General features: G+C 34.3%; 3 protein-coding genes across 4 annotated transcripts; 2 read left to right on the top strand and 1 right to left on the bottom strand.

Moving 5' to 3' along the window:
- The first annotated feature begins 8,837 nt into the window (after positions 1-8,837).
- Positions 8,838-14,457, top strand: LOC109163098 (chaperone protein ClpD, chloroplastic). 2 transcript variants are annotated; one of them, XM_019311817.1, is made up of 12 exons: positions 8,838-9,826; positions 10,903-11,060; positions 11,147-11,376; positions 11,477-11,585; positions 11,661-11,791; positions 11,899-12,000; positions 12,144-12,425; positions 12,523-12,626; positions 12,716-13,010; positions 13,117-13,350; positions 13,639-13,872; positions 13,974-14,457. In XM_019311817.1, exons 1-12 carry the CDS (start codon positions 9,150-9,152, stop codon positions 14,283-14,285), a joined length of 2,868 nt encoding a protein of 955 aa, XP_019167362.1. In that variant the 5' UTR covers positions 8,838-9,149; the 3' UTR covers positions 14,286-14,457. The 2 variants fall into 2 exon arrangements, with proteins under 2 accessions (XP_019167362.1, XP_019167361.1); XM_019311816.1 differs by having other exon boundaries at positions 11,135-11,376.
- On the bottom strand, positions 14,410-17,176 carry LOC109163101 (U2 small nuclear ribonucleoprotein A'). The gene is made up of 8 exons (XM_019311820.1): positions 17,002-17,176; positions 16,832-16,872; positions 16,603-16,732; positions 16,288-16,493; positions 15,794-15,967; positions 15,404-15,454; positions 15,143-15,316; positions 14,410-14,787 (listed from the first exon to the last, which is right to left on the bottom strand). Exons 1-8 carry the CDS (start codon positions 17,081-17,083, stop codon positions 14,782-14,784), a joined length of 864 nt encoding a protein of 287 aa, XP_019167365.1. The 5' UTR covers positions 17,084-17,176; the 3' UTR covers positions 14,410-14,781.
- Positions 17,177-20,078: 2,902 nt separating this feature from the next.
- On the top strand, positions 20,079-23,559 carry LOC109163102 (ACT domain-containing protein ACR11-like). The gene is made up of 11 exons (XM_019311821.1): positions 20,079-20,300; positions 20,360-20,537; positions 21,441-21,492; positions 21,581-21,688; positions 21,760-21,854; positions 22,122-22,206; positions 22,280-22,339; positions 22,494-22,549; positions 22,627-22,732; positions 22,828-22,896; positions 23,190-23,559. Exons 2-11 carry the CDS (start codon positions 20,389-20,391, stop codon positions 23,250-23,252), a joined length of 843 nt encoding a protein of 280 aa, XP_019167366.1. The 5' UTR covers positions 20,079-20,300; positions 20,360-20,388; the 3' UTR covers positions 23,253-23,559.
- Positions 23,560-26,340: the final 2,781 nt, after the last annotated feature.

Below are 26,340 nucleotides of genomic sequence, written 5' to 3'. Positions count from 1 at the left end.
TGTCAATTTAATATATCAGGGGGGAAAAACACCACTTTTAAAATAATTGAGGGGGCTAATGTGCTTACCTAAATAATTGAGGGAGAAAAAGTGCTATAAGTATATAACTCAGGTGTAAAAAGTGCCATTTTCCCAAAGATAAATTATAAACATTTAATACGAAAATTGTGAACACTTGAACCACAAATGTTAACGCAATGACAAGAGACAATAAAACAGCACTTGACATAGCTGAAGGGCTTCCTCTCTCTGAAGAAATTGCATCCACTTTCCAAATTAGTCGCGGTTGATTAGGTCGATGAGGTCGCGTTTCAAAAAGAAAAAAAAAAAACACAAAACAAAACATAAAGTACATATTCGTTTTTATTTTTTAAAAATAAATTCAGTCTACATGGTCAAATACTCAAATATGCATTGGCTCCTTCATAAAAATTGTATTCAGTGTCTTAATAAATGGGACTATACATCTTGTTATTACGTACTAATCTGTCTCAATTATATTCATCATATGTATCGGTTGTACACTTAGACTGCTTTGCTGCAGATGTTCAAAGTAAAAGAGACAACAGTGACGCCGTCAATAATTAACCCAGTTGCTACTGAATATTAGAATAATTTGTAGCACAACATTATCTAATATAGCAAATAATTATATCAAGTAAATAACTAGTAGGCCATCAGAGAATCACAGAGAGAGTTCACTCAATCCTAATCACCATGTCAAACCTCTCGAAGCGACTTTTAAAAATTTTTTCATATTAAAAAGTCTACAAAAGTCATTAAAACTCTAAATTGAATACACCCTTACAAACATTTCATGATGAAACAAACGCAAGTGTGGTGCAAACAGAGGCCAACCACATCAATTTATTGATCACCTCAACAACCCTTCTTTCAGATTTTACTTCTCGCATGGGGAATAACTTATACTAGGATTCCATAAAAAGAGCTATTCATCTTCAGAGAATAGCTCATTCTCAATAATGCTATTCTCTGCAAAAAACAAAAAAAAACTCATAAAATAAAAAATAAAATAAAAATATAATATTAATAATATATATATATATATATATATATATATATATATATAATTATACTTGATAATAGAATACTGATTGATTCAGTTAACCACCTACTTAGTAATGATAGATCATGGTGCGACATCAGAGAAAAATAAACAAACACACAGAGCGAACACTCTTGAATGTGAATTTTACATTCATGGCTATCTAATTGTCCCAGAGACTAGATTTTTCTTCAGGCTCTTCACGTGTCGTACCTCTTGGATAGTACGAACTGTACCTTCTTCTTCTGAATCTTGGCATCGGCCCTTTTTTTCTCTATGGCTTGTTCTAAAGCTGAATCCTTTTTCTGCCTTTTCGGGCTGGACTTCCAGATCCACAAAATAATTTGCCATCAACAATATTGCGCTTATGGGCTATGCAACATAGAACAATTTTGGGCCTACGTCATGGGCCATGCCTAGTCAGCAACTCTTGCAGCGCTGTAGTGGAAGTGGGCAAATTATGAGACGTTATGCCATGGAACCGTGTTCACCATTCATGGTGAACACGGTTCCAACGGTGTTAGTGCACCGTTATCTCTTTTTTTTTTTTTTTTTTTTTTTTTTTAATTAATTACGTGACTGCCTACACATTCACTTTGAAACCATGCCTACACATTCACTTTGGAACCATGAGATTATGAATTTTCTGTTATGATATTATGAATTTTCTGTTATGAGATTATGAATTTTCTGTTATGAGATTATGAATTTTCATAAAATTCATAATCGCATAACAGAAAATTCATAATTTGATCAGTAACGCGCCGTTAATTCCACATCCGCGATTTTTTTTTTTTTTTGCCTAAAAACGACGTCGTTTTGACTTGTGTTCACCATTCTCGGTGAACACGATTCCACGGCATAATTTGCGGCAAATTATGCCGTGGAATCGTGTTCACCGAGAATGGTGAACACAAGTCAAAACGACGTCGTTTTTAGGCAAAAAAAAAAAAATCGCGGATGTGGAGTTAACGGCGCGTTACTGATCAAATTATGAATTTTCTGTTATGAGATTATGAATTTTATGAAAATTCATAATCTCATAACAGAAAATTCATAATCGCATAACAGAAAATTCATAATCACATAACAGAAAATTCATAATCTCACAACTGAAAATTCATAATCTCATAACAGAAAATTCATAATCTTATAACAGAAAATTCATAATCTCATGGTTCCAAAGTGAATGTGTAGGCATGGTTCCAAAGTGAATGTGCAGGCATGGATTCATAATTTATGAATGTCCGTGATTTCGGACGGGAATATGTAGGCATCGTTCCAAAGTGAATGTGCATGCATGAATTCATAATTTATGAATGTCCGAAACTCCGAAATTATGAATGTAATGAAAATTCATAATCGCATAACAGAAAATTCATAATCTCATAACAGAAAATTCATAATCTCATGGTTCCAAAGTGAATGTGTAGGCATGGTTTCAAAGTGAATGTGTAGGCAGTCACGTAATTAATTAAAAGAAAAAAAAAAAAAAAAAGATAACGGTGCACTAACACCGTTGGAACCGTGTTCACCATGAATGGTGAACACGGTTCCATGGCATAACGTCTCGTGGAAGTGCGGAACGGATTTCTTGAGGCGATTTATATTGGACCTACAAGTCCAAAAGTGTGTGTGTGTTTTTTTTTTAAGGTTACTCCATCATAAAGACACAAAGTAATATAATATTCAACAAGAGTTTTTTTATTTTTTTTTTATTTTTTTTAGTATTATTGACTCTGTTACAATGTAGTATCATGACCTCTTATTTGGGAGAGTCACAATTATGCCGTTTGACCACAAGGTCTTTAACAATATTCAATAAGTGTTAATTCCATGAATTGTCTATTGCCTATGACTGACTCTCTTGTGAGATCGTCTCACGGATCCTTATCTAAAATGTAACAGTATTACATTATTTTTTCATAAGTATGGTGTTTTTCCTTATAAGTAACAAATATTTTATTCATGATTAGTGTTACATTTTCTAGTATAAGAATTACATTTTCATCTTGACCCGACATGTCTCAAGAAAAAGAATATGTGAGACGGTCTCGAACAAACTTTTGTCATTGCGTATTGACATTTATCAATTGTTATCATCAATTTTTAATTGAATTATAAATGGTCTATTGACTATTGATCTTTACTAATTTTCATTATCTACTTTCAATTTGACCATAAATGATCTCTTAACTATTGATTTTGCTCCAATTTTAACCCTCTATTTAAATATCAATTTAGTAAATATTAAATTTAAAGATAATAGTCAAGACTTTGTAATTTAATAGCACCAAGATTGGACTCTCATATGAGAGGTTGTGTGATCGAACTTCAGTGGAGGCGATATTGACTATTTGTGCTTCAGTAGGCTTAGAAAATATAAACTTAATACATTAAGTTCAGAAGGAAAAGAACCAAATTTTTATGCCCTAAAGAAAAAAAAAAATGAATGAAATAGAGGTAAGATGGGTGAGTGTGGAGAACCTATTTGGCTTACATTCTTCAACAAAGGCATTCTTTTCGTTGCCTTATGGGATTGGGGAATGCCCATTGCCCATTATTTAATTCAAGGATTGCGTGCATCATATCCATTGCCTTTATTTGTCCTTCATTAATCATTAGTTGCAGTATACCTTTTGCTTATTAATATAATAATTAAATTAAACTAACCAATTTTATCAATTCATCAAATGATATATTATGATATGATCAAAGTATAAGGCATGTGAATTACAGATCATATGCCCTGCACACTACACCCACACATTAAAGGTTCTTTTGTCCATTTCATAATACCAACCAATCCTAATATGAAGTTACGACAAATTATAATAAACTTATAATTTTCATATTAGTTTAAATTTTTAATTTAAATAAAATATATATTAAAAAAAAAACACTTTTCTTTTCATCACTAAATTATAGAGAAATATCACTTTACATTTCTTAATTAATACTTGTTGTCACTTTTCGTTCCTTAACTATTTGTGAAGTAAGTTTTTTGTCTCTTTATTCTATAATGACTGAGTTAAAAAATTAAAAATTAAAAAAGAAGATAATACATAGACAATGAGGGATGAAAAGTAGACCTAACAATTTGTGTTTTGCGTTAGTTTTTGTGTCGTGTAAAAATATGGTATTAATGGGTTGGACATGTACACGAACACAATCTGTGAAGTTTAACAGTGACAATTATCAACACAAACACGAATGCACTTTATAACGGGTAAACACGTCACGATAAATTAATAAGTTTCGCGTTATATGAATTGACACGGCATAAAATAACACAAAATGACACGATTAGACCCACTAACTCATTAACCTAATCTTATTTTCTTGTTTTAAAAATTGATAAACTTTTTTTTAGTGTTATAATAAAGTACATTATAAATTACACAACACTTATAATAATTTTTTTAAGGAAAAACTTATAAAATTAATGGAATATAAATTCTAGTTTCATATTAGTATTATTAGTTACTCAGTATTACTTTTGTTGTTATTTATTTATTATTGTTAGCATTATTCTAACAAAATATTAAAATAGTACATGTGTCATTAATAGGTTGTTAACATATTTTGTGTAAACATCTGCATACAATAATCTTAACATTTTTTTTTTGGAACATAAGAAGGGATGCCTAAAACAAAAATAAAGAAAGAGGCTATTCCGTCTCATGGACGAGACGCACAGCTGCCCCACTAATAATCTTAACATATTAAACATGCCTATATCGTGTATTAATGTGATAATATATTAAAAACCTAATACTAAGCATGTCATGATTATTGTGACAAAAATTGTCAAACCTAACAAAAACTGACAATAGTATAATTGAGAGATAAAAATATTTTTTTTTATAATTTAGGACAAAAATGTATCATTTTCCTTGTTTTTGAAATTCATACAAACTGAAATGGTTTTGAACTGTATTTGAGAGGGTGGGTAAAAAGTACAAACTAAAAAGATATGGATCGAGTAGATTATTGTGGTAGGTGGCAACCAAACTTTAGGCATAAAAATAAGTAATAAAATAACCTCATTTTTAGTCCTTCACTATGATATGATTATTTTTCAATTTTGATCTTTTAATTATTATATAAATTTTAATCTTCATGTTCAAAATTGACCAAATTAATTTAGTTTCTCAACGGTAAAAAAAAGTGTCATTTTTAAATTTGTATTTTTTTTTTTTTGAAAGAAAAAATTTTGTACATTTAAAATTATATTTAAACAAAAAAAAAAAAAAAAACAACAACAACAACAACACTTGTAATCACCTTAGGTAACTAAAATCTGATATATTTTAAATAATTAAAATATATATAAATTTAAAAATTAAAAGTGAAAAATGAAAGACCAAATATGAAACTAATGTTACTGTAATATTGTTATATTTAATTTTTTTTTTTTAATTCAAGAGGGGTTAATCAAATTTAAAGGATTATATCTATTGAATGCTACTGACTCTATTAGAATGTAGTACTTGTTTATACATATTTTTTCAATCTATTGAAGCATTAAGTAACTGAGGTTAGAACGAAGAGCCACATAGGTGTTATTATGGTACAAGCTACTTGACCCGAATTATTTTATATTATCTCGCATGAATTTAACTCACTGGTTTAGTAGGCATTCAGAGAAGAGACCAAAGTTCGGACCTCGGCAATGGCAGTGTGAGGATTATGTCCAAAGTGAACAAATCTCTTGTATACACCGGCATTTGTCCTTATCTGCCGAGCCACTGAATCACCGTAATCTACATTCTCCTAAATGTTTTATCGGGCCGGGTTGGAGATTTAAGGTTTTGGAAAGGATTTTTTTATTTATTAATATTAATCAATAATTGTAACCCATTCTTTAAGCTTTTAATCGAAATAGCGACAGAAAAAAGGCATTTGCCAAAACAATGTAGTTATAATGACATTTCACCTTCTTTATTATCCAATCTCTAATTTACAAAAATAAAATAAATTTAAAAACCGTACACTATATTTAGTGAAATTAATGATCAAAATTTAAAAATGAGAATAATATCATATTTAAGGGGACACTTAGTTCACTCTATGCCCCTATATGTGTTGAATAATTTCTTTCACATTATCTGAAAATTATTATACTCCGAGTGAATTTCATTTTTGGTCCTACTGTTATAGGAGTCATTCCAATTTTAGTCCATCATAATTATTTTTGTCACATTGCGTCCACTATTATTAAAAGTGTTCCAATTTTAGTCTACGAAAAATCTTAAAGTGGACTAAAATTAGAACACTTTTAATAATAGTGGACGCAATGTGGCGAAAATAATTATGGTGGACTAAAATTGGAAAAGCCCCTATAACAATAAGATCAAAAGTGAAATTCACTCTTATACTCCGTATTTCATTATTTGATTATTGAAGATGTGAGATTTTTAAAGATAATGTAATATTTTTAAAATTGATATAATAATTCATGTGTCACACGTTCACATTTACTATGAGATTTTATAAAATATGACAAAAAAATGTGATCATCTGAATTAATGCGCCTTAAATATAAAATTACTCCAAAAGTAATTCTAGCATAGAAGGAGATTCATCATGTAGACTTTGATGATCACCCAAAATGACTAATGAAATTTAGTCAATTAGTAATGAGGCTTAAAAAGATTTATCCCATTAAATGTTAAACCCTAAATTATATTATTATGACTTTAGATTTATCTCTTTCAAGTCATAAATAAAAATTTTTAATTTTTGGGAGTTAAATATTTAATAACATGCCAAGTAGCTTATAGTTCAATGACATATTTGTGACTCTCTCAAATGGGAGGTCACAAGTTCAAACGCCAATAGGTTGAGAAAGTATGTATGGACAGATACTACATTGTAATAAAGTCAGTAATACTCAAATATTTAGTAACATGTTGTATCTATCCAAATTTACAAGTTTTTATTTCTCTAATTTTTTATTTTATTATTATTATTTTTTTTTTTTGAAAATCAAGACCATAATTTCATTAAAATAAATGTTCAATACAACTTGAAATAGTAAAAGACCAATCAAAGGGACCAGTTTGAGAACGGGCTGCCTTAGCTAACACATGTGCAGCCTTATTCACTGATTTAGATATAAATCGGATAGACACGTGATTAAAGTGTCGTTGAAGTTGCCTACAATCAGGGACGGAGCCAGAAAAATATTTGAGTGGGGGCGAAGTTTAATGACGTTAGAATATCAATTATAAAATTTCACACAGTCATAATAAGATTAAAATACAAAATATATTATAAATTACAATAGAATGTTTTTGATATATTAAACGATAGTTAGAGTGGGAGCTAAAAATATACTTGAGTGAGGTAAAAATGTAAAAATATTTATGATAAAATATGAAACATAGTCAATTAAATAAAATAATTTGAATACAATGAAGTATAATATAAACTTGTATACTACATTAATTAATGATTCATAGAAAGTAGACTAAAAAAGATTTTCATTTGTTAATTGAATGATTCATAAAAGTAGGCTAAAAAAATAAATAAGTGAAGATAAGGAAAAATGTTTTTAATAAGATTTGAACTTATGACCATATATATATTTTTCAAACGTAAATTTAGAGTTCTACCAACTAAGTTACTCTAACTATTAGTATTTTGAACATAAATATATATTTTATACAACATTTAATGCTATATATGTTGATATATACATATATATATATATAAAGGGGTAGGGTGGGGGGAGTGTGGGCAGCTGCCCCCACTGCCCCCATACTGCCTCCGTCTATGCCTACAATCCTCGAGCACACAACCTGTATACGATAAGTCTGGCAACGCCGCATTTAATAAGTGGCAAACATTTTGGCAGTCAGAGAAGAACAAAGCTTGCATTATACCCTTCTCTTTAACCCAAGATAGCGCATCCTTTACCGCTAAAGCCTCTGCCAAGTGCACATCATCCATGCAACGGATTGGACCACTTTTCGCAGCCATGTAGTCTCCCTCAGCAGAGATTAGGCCAACACCATATATAGCTAGCTTCGTGAAAATCTGGGAATACCGCTGCATTGGAGAAGTATAAAAGTAAATACATTTTTGGTTATCTTTCTCAAATTATTATGTTTTTAATAAAAACAAATTAAAAATAAATTCTCGTTAATAAATACATTTAAAAACTATCTATAATAAGCCTTGTTTAGGAAAATATTCAAATGATAACACTGCTTCATGTACAAAATTACCAAATAATTTCATTTATCCATATAAAATGATAAAGTGACTCGAAAATACGGAAAAAAATAATGTAACAATTTCATAAATATTATAAATTTTAGATGTATATTGAACAAAGTTTGAGAGTCATGCTAAATACCAATGCACTCAAGTAGGTTGTGCTATAACATATCATAAATGCACCATGGAGTTTTGCGCACTATGTCTAGAGTTTGTAACAAAATGTCATTGTGTTTCTTTTTTTTCTTTTTTTTTTTCTTTATTATCAAAATATTTTCATGTGAATGTGATGAATTCTAAGTTCGATTTTCTAAAATTATTTATTAACTTTATTGGTTTGAGCTGGTTTTCAATTCTCTTGTAATCTTTTGTCAACTAAGGTGCAAGTTGAGATTTTATCCAAAGTAATGCGCACGAATTTAGCTCACTGATTTAGTATGCAGTATTTTAGAGAAGAGACTAAGGTTTGAATCTCTGTTTTTTTTTTTTAAATGGTATATATATGTGTTTTTTATTTCTCTTTTTGGGTTTTCCAATATTGAATTATCGAGACATGCCTAATTGGCTTTGACGTGTAGTCTTCCCCAAATACATTCCTTCTCCTCGCTCCCCCTTACAATTTCTCTGCAAATATCCACAATTCTTTTCTTTCATTTTTCCACACATAATAAGCTCACACCTTATTATGCAGACATATATATACACACACAGATAAACAGTCTCAGACGTGCAAGAGAAAAAGCTATAAAAAAAATTTCTATACCAACCAGCTTTGACTTTTGTATTTCATCCTTTACATCCAAGTTTGCAAAGTTCTGAAGAAAGAAGAAGTTTTTTTTTTTTTAGGAATTCTTGAATGGAATTATCATGTTCTTCGCCATTGTCGGTTAACTCCACTGTTTCCAGATTGTACCCGCCGCTTCGTTGTCGTCTTTCGTTTTACGGTCGCCGGAAAACCCAGTATGTGGGCTCTCTTTTTCGCCCCTGCCCTTCTTCCCGTTCCACCACCGCCACCGCGGCAGCTTCCGGCAGCATCTCTTCCTCGTCCCTTTTCGGGGTTTCGGTTTCGCACCGCCCCTGCGGCTCGTTTCGCCGGAAAGTGAAGCGATCTCTGCGTATTGTCTCTGGGGTGTTCGAGAGATTTACTGAGAGAGCAATCAAAGCAGTGATGTTCTCTCAGAGGGAAGCCAAGGCTTTGGGGAAGGACATGGTGTTCACGGAGCATCTTTTGCTAGGACTGATCGCCGAGGATCGCGGGCCCGGCGGGTTTTTGGGTTCTGGAATCACCATTGAAAAGGCCCGGGAAGCTGTTCTGAGCATTTGGAATGATGGGGAGAATGTGAAAGTTGGTTTTGAAGATTCTGGTTCGGCAACCTCTGCCACAGATGTGGCGTTTTCCGCTAGTGCCAAGCTTGTGTTTGAGGCTGCCGTGGAGTATTCGAGGACTATGGGCTATAATTTTATTGCTCCAGAGCACATTGCCATTGGATTGTTCACTGTTGATGATGGCAATGCTGGTCGTGTTCTCAAGAGGTATAACATATTTGCCAATATAGTAACTCACTTATATAAATGTTTGGAAAGAGCTTGTTGTATCATGAATAGTTTTTTATATGTGTTTTGAGATTGTCTGATGAATTATCTGACTGTTACATTAAAAAAAAAAAGTGTTCTTTTTCAATTTGTTCAGAAACTAGGGCATCTTAATAGATGGTTACATTTGGGATTTCTCGTAGTTACACTAAGGCTGCTTGATGAGGGGTGAGCTTTGTTGGGTGGAGGCCGGTCAAGGGCCAAGTTCAGCAATTGGTGGCTAGGGTCTAGGGAGATTGTTGGGCGGAGGTAGATGAAGGGCCAAGTCCAGCATCCTGCCTCTAGAAAATGTGGTGGCTGTATATAAGGAAATAAAGTTGTGCCTTCGCTATGAGCTTTAGCTTTTGGCGTAGTGGTAAGCACTTGATCCTAACAAGTGGTATCAAAGCCAGGTCACGGGTTCGAGGGGAGGGGAAATTGTTGGGCGGAAACCAGTAAATGGCCAAGTCCAGCAATTGGTGGCTAGGAAAGTCTAGCACCTTGCCTCTCGAAAATGCGGTGGCGGTATATAAGGAAATAAAGTTGCTCATTTGCTGACCTATAGCTTTTGGCGTAGTGGTAGGTGTTTGATTGTAACAAGCTTGATCTATGATGACCATATGAATGGAACTTTTGTGATGAAAGAAGCTTTGGGTTATAGCCTGCCTGGAATGTCCACTTAGGGATAACTGATAGAGTGATAGGAAGTGCAAATGCATATAGTGGTTATAAGTATTATGCTATTGGTGAGAATTTTAGGTGTTTTGCCAGAGCCCTTATGTAATCCACAGTCAAATGTGGTGTTTTGAGACTACTCTGCAACATTTCCGATACTTTAGTTTCAAATTCTTAATTAATACAAAGAAGCTCCAGTTTGTCATCCTTTTTTCTCACGTTTAGGTACTCTGAACCTGTTGACATCTGACTTTACATCACAAATGGTTATGTTTCCAGACATTTGTGAAACATAGTTTCAGTTCTAGTAATATAGACACATGAGAGGTTTCCTCTATGGGGTTGGACTGATGTGATTTCAGATTAGGGGCAAATGCAAATCATTTGGCAGCTGTTGCAGTCTCCAGACTTCAAGGGGAGCTGGCAAAAGATGGTAGAGAGCCACCTGCACTCAAAAGATCACGTGACAAATCATTTACTGGGAAAATAACAATTGACAGATCTACTGAGAAAACAAGAGGTATGAGCCAATTTTCTCTTCTTTCCACCGTTTCTCTTTTTCTGTTTGACAATCACTTAGAAATAATCCCCAAGTCAATTATGCAGAGAAACGCGCCCTGGAACAATTCTGTGTGAATCTTTCTGTCCGTGCTAGTGAAGGACGAATCGATCCAGTAATTGGCCGAGACACTGAAATTCAGAGAGTTGTTCAAATACTATGCCGAAGAACAAAAAACAATCCAATTCTTCTTGGCCAAGCTGGGGTTGGGAAAACAGCGATTGCTGAAGGACTGGCAATAAATATTGCAGAAGGAAATGTTCCTTCTTTCCTGTCGGTGGGTTTTTCTTCAAAGAATCGCATATTTTCTTCAGCATTTTGGAGCCTTTTCTAATAGTAGCCTGCAACTTGATTTGAGTTATTGTTTCTATACACAGAAAAAGTGCATAATGTCCTTGGACATTGGGCTATTGATCGCAGGCGCGAAGGAGAGGGGTGAATTGGAGGCGCGTGTGACTACATTAATTAAGGAGGTTAAGAAGTCAGGTAAGCAAATCGTTCAAGTAATTCTTGGGCTTGACAATGTTGATCGTGTCTAATCATGATATGACTGCATTGCAGGCAATATCATTCTTTTCATCGATGAGGTCCATACACTTATTGGTTCGGGCACAGTTGGGCGAGGAAGTCGGGGTTCTGGACTTGACATTGCTAATTTGTTAAAGCCACCACTTGGACGTGGTGAATTACAGGTTCTTGTGCACGACTTGTTTATAATTGGATTAATTACACGTGTTATTGATAATGAAATATGTATTACACAACCGTATTGGAAGTGCTTAAAATTTTCCTATCACAGTGTATTGCGTCTACAACGATGGATGAATACAGATTACACTTCGAAAAGGACAAAGCACTCGCTAGGAGGTTTCAGCCTGTAATGATTAATGAACCAAGCCAGGTGAATAATGAATATGCTCTGATACCAAATTGAAGCATGTGCTCCATCTCAACTAAAAGACTAAGCTGATAGTTGGATTGCACATTAATGGTTATATGCTCAACAATCCCGACTAACATATGGATTGTGCACGAAATGTACAGGAGGATGCTGTCGAGATCCTGCTAGGGCTGCGCGAGAAATATGAGGCCTATCATAAGTGTAAATATACATTCGAGGCCATAACTGCAGCTGTGCAACTGTCAGCTAGATATATTCCGGATAGGTATCTTCCAGACAAAGCTATTGATCTTATTGATGAGGCCGGGAGCAAAGCTCGAATGGAAGCTAATAAAAGAAAGAAGGAACAGCTGACTTCCATACTTACGAAGCCACCGAGTGATTACTGGCAAGAAATCAGAGGTGTTCAGGCAATGCATGAAGTGGTAACAAAATCATTTACCTTGAGAAGTAACTTTATGATATCTTTAACTTTCTCGCTTCTTCTAAGTGCCTGGGTTATGTTGTCGTGTATATGAACAGATCCTGAGAAGTAAACTCGGTGAAAATGATGATGCATCCCAGTTTGAAGGGGATAATAAAGTCGATGTGGAACATTATATGACCTCTGCTAATAAAGATGATGAGTATGTCTGCCGTGTCTTTAAAAGGGATCAATAACCATGTCTAATAGAAGTCAAAAGTAATCAATATATCGTTCTTTGATTTTCCCCAGACCTTCTATAGTTGGACCTGAGGAAATAGCGGCTGTTGCTTCACTCTCGTCGGGGATTCCTCTTCAGCAGCTTAGGGTTGATGAAAGAATGCTTCTGATGAGTCTTGATGAACAACTCAGAAAGAGGGTTGTTGGTCAGGATGAGGCTATTAGTGCCATTTCTCGGGCCATTAAGCGATCCCGAGTTGGCTTGAAGGACCCAAAGAGACCAATTGCTGCAATGCTCTTCTGTGGTCCCACTGGAGTTGGCAAAAGTGAACTTGCAAAAGCATTGGCGGCAACTTATTTTGGTTCGGTATGAGTCATACCATATGCTATCTTTTTTTTTTTTTTATACTATTTTATACCCTTAGCTTCATCTTTATTTTCCAAGTATTCTTGATCTTGATTGTTCGGTGTAGGAGTCTGCCATGTTGAGATTGGATATGAGTGAATACATGGAGCGGCATACCATAAGTAAGTTAATTGGGTCGCCCCCCGGTTACTTAGGATATGGAGATGGAGGCACTTTGACTGAAGCCATCAGAAAAACGCCTTTCACAGTTGTGCTACTAGACGAGATAGAAAAGGCACACCCTGATGTGTTCAATATTCTCCTTCAGCTATTTGAAGACGGCCACCTCACAGATTCTCAGGTCTGTACCCGATATTACACTTTTTCCCCCTTTACATTCAAGTTGGAATGTGTAACAAAGGGATTTTTGAATTGGTTTTTACTTGGGATAAAGTTTGTATTCTATCTTCTGAATTTCTTATTTTAGTTATGGTGGGTTTGGTTTCCCCCTTTACATTCAAGTTGGAATGTGTAACAAAGGGATTTTTGAATTGGTTTTTACTTGGGATAAAGTTTGTATTCTATCTTCTGAATTTCTTATTTTAGTTATGGTGGGTTTGGTTTCTAATTTTGGAATTCTTTTGAACAGGGACGAAGAGTATCATTTAAGAATGCCCTTATACTCATGACTTCTAATATCGGTTCCCCTGCCATTGTAAAGGGGAGAAGGAATGCAATCGGTTTCTTGCTTGCAGATGATGAATCAACCTCGTATGCTGGAATGAAAGCATTGGTGATGGAAGAGCTGAAGGCATACTTCCGGCCCGAGCTACTAAACAGATTAGACGAAGTAGTAGTGTTCCGTCCACTCGAGAAGCCTCAGGTTTGTGCTATCATCACTCGATTTACTGAACTTTTTGCGCCCAATAAACTCGGGCTCGTTTAAAAGGTGGCTGGAATAACATCCCATACCTTCCATTTCAGATGCTGGAGATACTAAACATTATGCTGAAAGAGTTGAAGGCTAGGCTTGTTTCCATGGGAATAGAGTTGGAGGTATCAGAAGCAATCACAGACCTGATCTGCCAACAAGGATTTGACAGAAACTATGGCGCTCGCCCTCTCAGGAGGGCGATCACGCACATAATTGAAGATCGGTTGAGTGAATCGTTGCTTTCTGGGGATTTCATGCCCGGAGATGTTGCCGTAATCCAGTTAGATGATTCGGGCAATCCAGTCGTGACAAATCGATCGAATAGGACTATCCGTTTGTCTGATACAAGCTCAATGGCTTAAGTGTATAATGCAACTGGACCTGTAACCGTAAATCTGGGTAAATTCCACTTAGTGTAAGTAACTAATTCGTTTATGTACAGAAAGAAGATCAGACAAATGTAAAATCTCTCCCTTGTACAGATGATAATTGAAGGTTCTGTTAATTCCAAAATCAAGACAATGAGTTTCATAATCTTTTGTACAAGAGCAAATCATTCTACCAGTAAATGTATAAAACTAGCAATACAGTTTCTTTGCAGGCCAGTAAGAGTGCAACTTTGCTCGGCCAGCATCGAATGATTACAAAGCAAGGTAAAAGTTTTAGTAGTTGTAAAAGGAATGTAAATGGGTCTTAATAATACACCAGAAGGCAGTGGCTTAAGCCATGCAGTCTAATAAACCTCATTTGTCAGAAAAAAGTGAAGCTCCACATCTAGCAGAACCATTAGCCATGTAGAACTGATAGATGATAGTATGTGTAAAATTGTCCTTGCAACACACCACCTCTTCTCGAAACTTATTCCTGAAAAATTCACAAGCAATATGAAAATTGGAGCAGCAAAGGAATGCAAAAACATGCCGATGGTTGCCAGATACAGGCACATGTTGGTAAGTATATATATTTTATGTCCTCATTTCCAATGCACCCGTATGATGACAACAAAAGAAAATCGAGGCAATAAAGCAAATATACTTGTTCCAAGAAAATGAGCTTCTCTATTGACAATTCTTGAAATATTAGTTTTTTAATGCTAAAGACATAGCTAAAAAGGCAACTCAATTAAAATAACATGCCAACAACCAATTCATGCATAAGAAACTTCACAAATTGATGATATAATCAGAGTCACCATATTGATGTAATGAAGTGTATGTACCTGCTCCATTTCTGTAGGACCGTCGTTTTGTTCAGTGACACTATCTCCCTGCTCATTATTAGCTTGATCCTCACCATCTGTAACCATTTTATCTTCTTTAGCATCATCCTTCTTAGAGCCAGCATCGTCATCACCAATGATGAGATCTTCAGGAAGCTGGCCAGACTTTAAAGCCTACAGAAGTTTTAAATGATTAGTAACTTGTCTGAACTGTAGAAAGCACGAGGCTTAAAATAAGAGAGAAACAAAAATCTTCCACACCTGCTCAAGCCTTGCAACCTCTTCAAGAGTTTGTGAATTTACAATGGCAGCCTGCATATAAAGCGTTTACCAAGCCAGTTGAAATATCATGTCAATGAGAAACGATAGAAGAATGACTGGCCGCAAATTATTTTTAAAAATAGAGTATTAAGATAGAAGAATGTCCTCTTTTTTTCGGGAAAGGATTGGTGCAGGAAACTGATCATACACCATTACCACACACACCCATAGCATAGTAAGGAACAGGAGATGGACATAGATTATTGCATTAAAAGATATGGGTGCATGGACTTTGTAATGAGCATCCACTAACCATATACTTACAAAGTCTTTTGAATGGACTTTCAATTAAAATAAGTGAACTCCAACAGACAAAGCAGTTAATTGTACCTTAATCGCAATAATTTGCTCTGGTGTAGGTGCAGTTGGTTTAGGTGCTTGCTCTTCCTTTGGCACCTCAGGAGTAGCTGGGACCTCACCAGGTACAAATGTCTTCACTGACTCCTTCTTAGCCTGTTCTTCAGCTTCTTGAGACGCAAATAGATTATTTGCCTCAATACGCTCCTGCGTAAACAGAAGACAAAACCATATAGCTCAAGCAAAAATATCATATAGAAGTAATTAATTATAAAAATAAAGGTCACCGATGCTCTGAGATCATCAGTCAAAACCCCTAAAAATGTTAGTCTTGTATAAAATATGAAGCTAAATGACATGACACATCACAGAAGGGCAGAAAAGTATCATGTACTTGAAATGTATAAGAAATTTTTTGAAATGGCATACATTCCCATTCCTAAAATGTGACAACAGATAACAATTAGAAAAATCTAAATCGTTTAGGGAATCTACACCATATGAAAAAATATGAAGAAACGACTAACCTTTTGTTTCACTTTCCTAAAATCCAGCAATCGCAAAGACTTCAACTTGTGGATGACATACAAGCGGTAATTGGGTTTCTTCGTGATATTATTATCGAGCAGACTCAGGAACTGCAGCTTCGGGAGGGATGCCAGCGGATCAATTTCAGCCAAATTAGTGAGCCTGTTGTTAGTAAGAACTAAGGTATGCAGTTTCGGCAAAAACTCTGCAATACCCCATATTCAGTTAAAGCTTTCCATAAGTAAATCCCACTTTAGAGCTACAGATTATTATTATAATATAATCCTAGAATCAGAATGGTGAAATAGCCTCACCTCCAATCTTCGGATTGATGCGAGTAATTCTGTTGTTGTTCAGCAACAAAGTCCCGAGCCGATTAAGATGGGGAAAATTCTCAAGCTTAACTATCTCATTGTCCGACAAATCAACAGTGTCAAATTGGTCCTGTCATTAACCAAAGAATCCCAAACTTCAAGCTCAAAACACCAATAATAGTATAAAATCACTAAAAATTCTTCATTTTTAGGTTTAAAAAAAAATCACCTCAGTAGCACCCAAGTTCTCTATAACCGGAATCTTATTGCCTGTACAGAAATCAAACAAATATACAAAGAGAAACATAGTAAGGAGCCTGAAAACAGGTTATGTACAGAGATAATAAAGTGAAAGTATACGAGTTGTTGAAGAATAGGGTTTTAGAAAGAGAGACGAACCTCGGAGATCTAGCTCGCGCTCGCGAATAGCATTGAAGAAATGAGGGCTTTTCCAGATCAAGTCCGCCGTTAGCCTCACCATTCTCTCTCTTCGCGGTGCTGAAGGGAAGATGGAGCAAAACCCTTCAATATACAGCCTGAAAACTGAAAAGGGTTTTTCCCGAGCACCGAAGAAGAAAGTACCACAGTCAACATGTATTTACGTAAATACCCTAATCATAGTATTTAAAAGTTTGTTTATGTGGTAAACCTTCTATTATCCTAGAATCACATGGGCACCCCAACCCTTCTCATTTCTCCCTCATGCTATCCGTATCCCTGCAATATTCTTTCACTTTTGAAAATAAGTTATATTTCTACATCACTAAATTTGTAATTTATTTGTAACAAATACAAACTTGTTATCTATGTATACATTAAAAAAATGATATACATCATTTAATAAGTGGATCCTTGACTGAATTAAGGACAACCTTATCTCTATTTTGTAGCTCAATTCTTTTAAATCACTATATAATCTTAGTGGTCCTATTGTTTGGACTTCTTCTATTCCGAGTTGTTTCAAACATTTGATTTAATGCAGTGTCATTATTGGTTTTCAAGAAACAATACTCCATAATAAAAATAATAATAATTTAAAAAAAAAAAAAAAAAAAAAACAATAACAAAAGAGAGCTTACAGGTTCTCCTTTGTCTCACATCCGTAATTAATGAAAGAAGGGAGTTGAGGCTCCTCTATAAGAAGAGCTTCAAGCCCTCAACACCCGTCTTTCATATTTTAATACACATCCGATTCCTGATGTCCTATATTGGGTGGATATTGAAGGGAAGTCTCAATGCATCTCTATAAAATGAGCTTTGGGGCTTCTGAATATATAAATATATTTTTAAAAATATTTATTAAGAGCGTTTTGAGAAAATGCAAGCCTTTTTCCAAAACATCAAACCCCTAACACGCTATTTGCAACAACGTTGATTATGGTCAAATCCATCAAAAATTGGTGAATTCATCATTTACAAAAATAATAATAATAAAATATCTCATTGCTCTCAATTTTGTGAACCATACACTTCTCCAAATCATTTATTGTTTTTTCAATTTTCTATAATTATAATTTCAAACTTCGATTTTTTTTTTTTTTTTGAATGCTACTAGCTCTATTACATTGTAGTATCTGTTCATATTCAAACTTCGATTTTAAATCAAAATAAATTTAAAGAAAGGAGTAGAATAATATATGAATTACAAAATATAATTCCATAAATTAATTCAAACAATTAACACCACATTAAAATTTGCATTTGAAATCCTTTAGAAACATAACATAATACACAATGAAGCATTTGAAATGATATATATAAAGAAATTAAGAAACTGCTTCATTCCTATCAAAAAAATAAAAATAAATAAATAAATAAAAATTGCTTCATTTATAAAGGTACTGTAGACACAGAAAATTTGAACTCGATAAATGGACCGATTAAAGTGTTATTGGGCCAATGTTGAGAATGATGATTGAGCCAATTTGATTAATTGGATCATATAAATTAATTTAATTTAATTAGCCCAATTAAGGTTGATGTGGGCCATTGAATTAATTAATTAACTGGTCCAAGCTCATTTCATATTTTGAATTTGAATTATAAATTATAATTATAATTTAAATATAATATTAATTTTATTATATTTGAATTAGATAATTATAATTTAATTTGAATTTGAATTAGATTATACAATAATGAACCTGGACTTGATTCTGGGCAAGGTTCATTTTCTAAAATAAATAAATAATTAATTAATTAATTAATTAAAGGGGGAGTTTGTTGAGGAATGTTGGTTAGGCTTCTAGTATAAATAGAGCCTTCATTTTCATTCCAAAACACACTTGAAAGCTTGAAGAACTTGAAACTTGAAGAACTTGAAACTTGAAGAACTTGAAACTTAAAGAACTTGAAGGCTTAAAGCTTGAAGGCATTGAAGAACGCTTGAAGATTTGAAGAACGCTTGAAGATTTGAAGGCATTTTTGTTGATTTTGCAGGCAATTTGAATCCATTGCAGTGTTGATTACTTCTAAATTCTTAACGCTCGTTGTTGGAAGTTACGCCACTTAGATCCCGGAAGCTACGCCACTTAAATCCCGGAGGCACACGCCACTTAAATCCCGGAGGCACTTCCATAGATAACGTCAGTGAAGAATCAGAGGACTAGACAGATATTTTGTACCTGCATTGAATTATACACACGCTGTACACGGAATTTTGTGAATATATACAAAGCTTACTTTTTTGTGTTTACAGGCACATTGATGTTCTCCAAAATTTCCTTATTTCATCTAGAGAAATCAGATTTATGCGTGATTCGAATCCTTAACCCAACTTATAGTAAAAATTATCCAAATGCATACTAATCCCCTTAATCCAAAGGCATGCTAATTTGTATACAATAGTGCTGATTTTGACAAGGAAAATATCATTTTTCTTCACATATTTACGCACGTGCCAATTTTGTGTTGTTAACATAAAAATCAAACGGCACATAACTATTTTCTAAATTATTACAAGAAATAAAACAAGAGTAATAGTATCTATATTCCAATTTACACGAGTATACGACACACTTTAATTCATTTTAAGAAAAAGAATGCTACATGCTCTTACATTTTATCACTTACAAAATAACCATTTCTTAATATGACAAATTTTAATAAGTTGATATTTGAAATAAATAAAAAGTAAAAATAAATCATATAAAACTTTCACACCATACAAGTGACACTAATGAATCACAATTTTTTTTTTAATAACATTAAATGATACTTTAATATTACAATAGTAAAATTAATGTGTGTAAAAAATAAATTTAAAGTGTAATTAAAATGATACTTATATCATGAATCGCTTGACATTAAAATTTGCTTAATACAAGAGGGCCCTCTCTCACAAGCCACAACCAGTAGCGTCACTATTACTAAGACGATGACGACTTACTACCTTCAAAAAAAAAAAAAAAAAGTGAAAGAAATGGGTGGTTTGTTGATCGGTTTAACTTTGCTTTTCCCTCTTTCTCACGCTGCAGAAAAAACTGTGAGTAGATAAAAGCGGATTGAATTTTGAGGCTCAGCTTTCATCAAGAAAGACAAAGCTCGCAGATTTTGTGCCTTACAAGTTGTTGGAGATAAATCCATATACTCATAAATATCTACTACTATAAAGACAGCTTCTTTGCTTTCTTATCACAATGGAGGATATTACTAGAAGAATACCAGACTGTTCTCTTGAAGTTTCCTTTATCTAAATATATAAAGCAAGAAAGACTACAAAAGGGTCAAATTTTGAAGGTTGTTTGTTTCTTTGCAGTTCTTGTTTTTTGTTTTTGTTGAATTGAAATGGCAGTAGCTATGGCTTCTGGTGGGATTGTTTCTGGGCTTTGCAGTGGTTTAAGAGCGATCGAGAAGCAGCCCATTTCAATCCGTGGTGTTCTTAGAGGCTCTTTTGAATTGGGTTCAGTTCATAGGGTTGGCATTGTTCCCAAGAGGTGAAAGTTCATTCAATTCTGTGTGGAATTATCTTGAAAGTTGAAATCTTTGAACAATTTGTGTGAGTAGTTGCAGACCCATTTTGTTTGTAATGTCATGAGATTGGCTTATCTATACTTGGATTCAAATTTTGTACACAATTTGAGAGGGTTTTTGTTTGTGGCTTTTGGTTATTTTCAGTTAAAGTTAGTGTTTTTTTTGGATTTGGCTGATTGAGTTCCTTAATCCTTATATATTGGTCATGCTGGATTGTTGTTTAGTTCTGTATTGATTATGGGGTGTTTGGTAAATAGTTGTTAGCTGATTGGGTTAGTGAGTTTAACTTGTTGATAGAAAAGTGTTTGGTGAATTAGTTGTTAGCTGATAGCTGATTACATGCAAAATGACTTTCTCAAAAAGCTAATCGAAAAAACGGTTTTGAACAGCTTTTTGAATTTTAGCATTTTGGAGAAATAAGTTGTTACAAAAAGCTAATTAATCAAACACTCATATTGATTGTTTAACTAAGTCAAATAAGCCAAAATTGGCTGATAGGCTAACTATGTTACCAAACCCAGCCTATGTTATACTTCATATGGTTTCTTCATAATTGAGCTATTTCCACTTGCAACTTGGGCTCTTTAATTTTGATTTGCTTGGTAATGACTTTTAGTGAATACTAAACTCTGTCCTTTTTGCAAACTCTAGTGGATAATTTCTGGAAACAGTGCAATTAAGTTCTTAATATTGGTGTCCTTGAAGTTCCATTTAGTTGGCATATCCTTATACACCACCCAAATTTATAGCTAACTCCATAATAATTGAGTACTCGAGCAAGCTCTTAAAGTGGACAAGTTACGCGACATTCATTAGCTGAAGTGGCTTTTTTAGTTGAAGTCGGTCTACATTTTATCCTATCGCAGGTTAGCGTTGTCAGCAAGTACATGTCCAAAAGCATCCTCGTCCACTGTTGAGGTATCCCGAGCAAATGTTTGATGTAATTTGTGTTTATGCATATGTAAACTAATCTTCTAGGTTCATATGTTTAATCTGATTGGAGAAGACTGCTGAAGTTCCAACACCAAAAGTCATAATAGATCTGGATTCAGACCCAGATGCGACTGTGGTAGAGGTCACCTTCGGGGATCGCCTAGGAGCACTAATCGATACAGTAAGTCCCCCCGCTCTTGTGATTCAAATGATCAGTGTTGTTACTAAGTGTTATCATCAAATATGTCTCAGATGAATGCGCTAAAGAACCTTGGACTTAACGTTACCAAGGCAAACGTCTATCTTGATTCTTCGGGGAAGCACAACAAGTTTGCAATCACAAAAGCGTAAGATCACATTGCAGATTAATCTTGGTTTTTTGTAATTTGCCCGCCACTTGACATAAAGTCAGATCTTTACTGGTCTTTCAATCAGAGAACTAAATCTTGTAAGGTGACAAGTTTATGGTCCCCACTGCCCGTTTTTTGAAGATTGGATTCATGATGGTTTAATGATGTTTTATAACTTTTTTTCTTGATTTACACACTGCAATGATTCCCGAGTCTCGCAACCTTCTTCACCCTGATTATGTTGTTATTGTGCCTTGTTTCTAGTTCTACAGGTAGAAAAGTTGACGACCCAGAGTTGCTCGAGGCAATTCGTTTAACAATTCTTAACAATATGCTAGAGTTTCATCCGGTAATAATAAGAATTTCGCATACTAGATGTAACTCTTACCAAGAATTTTATTTATTGATTTCTGGATCTGCAGGAATCAAGTTCCCAGTTAGCTCTGGGTGAAGCTTTTGGCGTTTTTCAACCAAGTCAAAAGGTGTTCTTAATCTTCCATTAATCACCCTTTATTTTCATCCTACTTGAGTACAATACTATGATGCATCCAAAACAAATTAAACGGGCTCTGAATATGCTTACTTATAATCAATAATTCCACGTTTATCTTACATTTTTGCGGTGGAAATGTTCAGGTTGACGTGGATATAGCAACACATGTCCATGTCTACGATGATGGCCCTGAACGGAGGTGATTGAATTTCTACTTTGATTTGCTGTGTTGCAGACTAACAAAGCAACCGAACTAACGTGCTTGTGTTTTTGCAGCTTACTCAGTGTGGAGACAGTGGACCGACCTGGATTAATAGTCGATCTTGTAAAGATGATTACTGACATAAACATTGACGTTGAATCAGGAGAATTCGACACCGAGGTATACTTAACAGCTAGTTCCTAGCTTGCCCGCCTCTTTTCATTGTGTCATGGTACTATTATGAAGATAAACGAAACGAATTTTCTTGTACCTAGGGATTGTTGGCTAAGGCGAAATTTCATGTCAGTTACAAGGGTAAAGCTCTAATCAAGCCCCTTCAACAGGTAATCAGATAATGTAACTCGAGTATTATAGATACTCACTGCTGGAAATTATGGAATTTTCGATCACCTGAAAGTGATCTTATATCAAGTCGAAAGCAAAAAGTGGTCGGAAATAGCAACAAAGGTTTTTCCAGATACCAAAAGTAGTCGGAACAAGGCTTTCGACTTGATTTAAGATCATTTTCAGGTGGTCGGAAATTTCATAATTTTCAGTAGTCGCGTACTGTTATTGGCGTTTTGAAGGGAAATATTGCGGGATTGTGACGGATGATCTTCTGAAACGTACCTTTCAGGTTCTTGCAAATAGTCTGCGGTATTTCTTGAGAAGGCCAACGACAGAAGAGTCGAGCTTTTGATGCGTTGCAGGCTGTGGCACGATGAGGCACAATGGTCAATGGCGCCTGGTAAAATGAATTTATGCCTCATATTTGATTAATATTTGACAGAATCCATTTTGAGGTTTACAATGAAAAGAAAAATGCATGTAATTTACAAAAATGCAGTTTGAATACTTCACTACTTTTATAGAATTTTTTCCATGTATACATCAATCCACTTCCAGCAAAGTAGAAATAGCCAGTTACCAGTGCAAATCCTGCAATCTAAGTATAATTGTCGGACTGATCAAAATATTGAAATTTGTGTTTTATTATCAGAGTCAAACTACCTTGCATGCCATCCTCCTTTGTATAGTTTTTTTTTTTTTCCTCTCGGGGGATTAGACCACGAGGTGTCCTGAGTAGACCCTAACTATAGGAGATACCTTTAAGCCTGTATCATACCCAGATTAATCCTTGTTCGCATTGGGCTGGCCCAATTAAGGGGGAAAGTGTTGGGCATATTGGGTTTTTCATACCAGAGGGGATTTTGAACTCCCGATCTTTTTAAGGGATTAGAGTGCACAATCACTCATGCCAACGAATCTGGTTATGGGCCTTTGTATAGTTTGGCAATAAGTTAAATCTCTTTTTGACCTATAGTCTAGCTTCAAATTTACTACTTGTTCTAGTTCCCATGCGTGGGTATAAAAAAAAAATGTTGAGCAAAGGTTTGAAGGGGGCTAAATCTAGCATCTTATCGTCAGTGTGCATTTGAAACACGTAGCTGCTATCTAAGTATAAGGAAAAAGCATTGCCCATTCGCTATTAAAGGTTCAATCTTGACAAATGTTCGAGAGATTGTTAGGTTGAAATCTAGAGGATCGAATCCAGCATTCTACAAGTGTGTGCATTCAAAACGAAACCAGTGAGAACAAGAAATGACTCCCTTTCATGGACTTGGAAGAGCACTAAATTTGCATTATTGCCTCTTTGTGTCAACACCTTATGTCCTAGTCAAAGTGCACTAACATGTATATTATGGAGATGTGGGAGTAATATATGATGCAAACTTGAGTGGATGCCTTTGTTTAGGTTAGATAGATATATAAAGGGAAGAGTAAGAAGAGGTTTATGGTTGAAAGTTCAGTTGCTGAAAGTATTGGTGGAGTAGGAAGATGGAGTGGGAATAAGGATAAGGAGAGACCAAATGACCAAAATGGACTGGATGACATTTCATGACCAAATGGATGATGTCATTATATTGGTGTAATGTTGTTGACTAGGGCAACCACAATAGTGGTTTTTGGGGAGGTTTTTGAGGTTGTAATGTTTATGTGGAGAAAAGAGGGAGATGAGAGAGAAGAAAATGGGTCTTTGTGCAAGAATACGATTTTTTTTGTCTCTAAAGTGAGACTCATCCAAAAAGAAAAAAAACTTGCCCCTTACCGCATGAAAACCACCTGGATGTGCCGAGACGAGCGCGTTAATTTGCAACTTTTTTTTTTTTTTTTTTTTTTTTTTTTTTTTTTGCTTCCATCTTCTATTTTCTAGTCACACTCAAATCTATGCCTATTGTCTATTGGGGACGCTCTTAATGATCTAGGTGGCAAATGAATAATTTGAGTTGATTAAACAAAAAAGGAGAAAAGAATAAGTTGAAATATTAGATTATTTGTTCTAAAGCAAGCCATTTTGATTGGATATCAAAATTAATGTTGATTGTTGAGTGGCTTAAATTTTATATGAACCATTGTTAATATGCTCTAACCTCCTCTTTTTTTTTTTTTTTTTTTTTTTTTTTTTTTTAATGATGATAAAGGAAATCATAATTACTATTTAAGGGTGTGCTCTAACCTCAATTTTGATCCATTTTAAGAGGGGGTTATATTTAGTCATCCAAATTACAAGTGGCTTAAGTGGGCGATTTGGCTGGGTAGATAAGTAGATTGAAAGTGAGCGGGGATTGAAATGCGGTGGTTTATAGCTTTATATCATTAATTTGATGCAAAAACGATACTAGTAAGATGGATTCGGTTAAGAGGGTGTTGGTAATAATATCTTGTACTTTAACCTCAATTTACTTTTTGATTGTCTAGATTGACCTTATATGATGGACTCGACTAAGAGGGTGTTAGCAAGAATTGAATTTATAACTTTCATACATAAAAATTATACTTTACTAACTTGGACACCTCTTTCAAAGCATAAATTGACATGTAGTTTTATCTCTTGAAGTAATGAAATATTTTATTAACTCACAAAAAAGTACTCTGTACAAGAAACAACAAATTAAACTCTGATAAATATCTGAAAAATAAGCCAAACAACTAACATGACGTTTGGTTGGAAGGAAAGAATTATGGGGGAAAGGAATTGTAATTCAGTGGGAAAAAAATAAGGTAGGAATTCAAATTACATTGTTTGGTAGAGATAAATAGAATTATTGGAAATGAGAAGAGAAGAAGTGGTATAAAGACTAAAATGTCCTTGTGTAATAATAATTCTAAGGGATAAAGAACAAATAAGACGCTGAACTATTTGAAAAACAACAATTAAGCCATCGAACTCAAATAACCCTCAAATATATTACTATGTAGGTGGATTATAATTAAAAAAAAAAACGTAAATAAAATAAACATTTGGCAATGTAGTCAGCAAAAATCTAGAGTTAACCTGTTAAAAATGTTAGTTGTGTTTTTTTTTTTCGGGTTCAATTGCTTATTTGGGGTTATTTGAGTTCGGTGGCTTAATTGCTGTTTTTCAAATAGTTCAATGACTTATTTGTACTTTATTCTTAAAAAAGTCATTTTCTTTCATTTTCCCTTTCCTTCCCCAATTGAATTGCAATTCATATGAGAGAGGGTATGAATTACAATTCAACAAAATGAGGGAATTACAATTATGTGAAATTGTAATTCCGCCCAACCAAACAGTGTAATTTGGGTGGCCAAAGAATTATGTTGTAATTGAATTGCAATTACATCCAACCAAACAACCCATAAGATATGGGGTATCAAACATAGAGCTCAAAGAAATCATACCACCATCGGAAAAGTCAAAACACAAATTACATTTTTTTCTTCTTTAGTATAACAGACTCTATTACAATATCTTACAATGTTGT

The sequence above is a fragment of the Ipomoea nil genome, unplaced genomic scaffold, assembly GCF_001879475.1.
Source record: "Ipomoea nil cultivar Tokyo-kokei standard unplaced genomic scaffold, Asagao_1.1 scaffold2975, whole genome shotgun sequence".
In the NCBI taxonomy this organism is placed as follows: Eukaryota; Viridiplantae; Streptophyta; class Magnoliopsida; order Solanales; family Convolvulaceae; genus Ipomoea; species Ipomoea nil.
The sequence above is the reverse complement of the archived record's forward strand: the minus strand, read 5'-3'. Positions and strand labels throughout refer to the sequence as shown.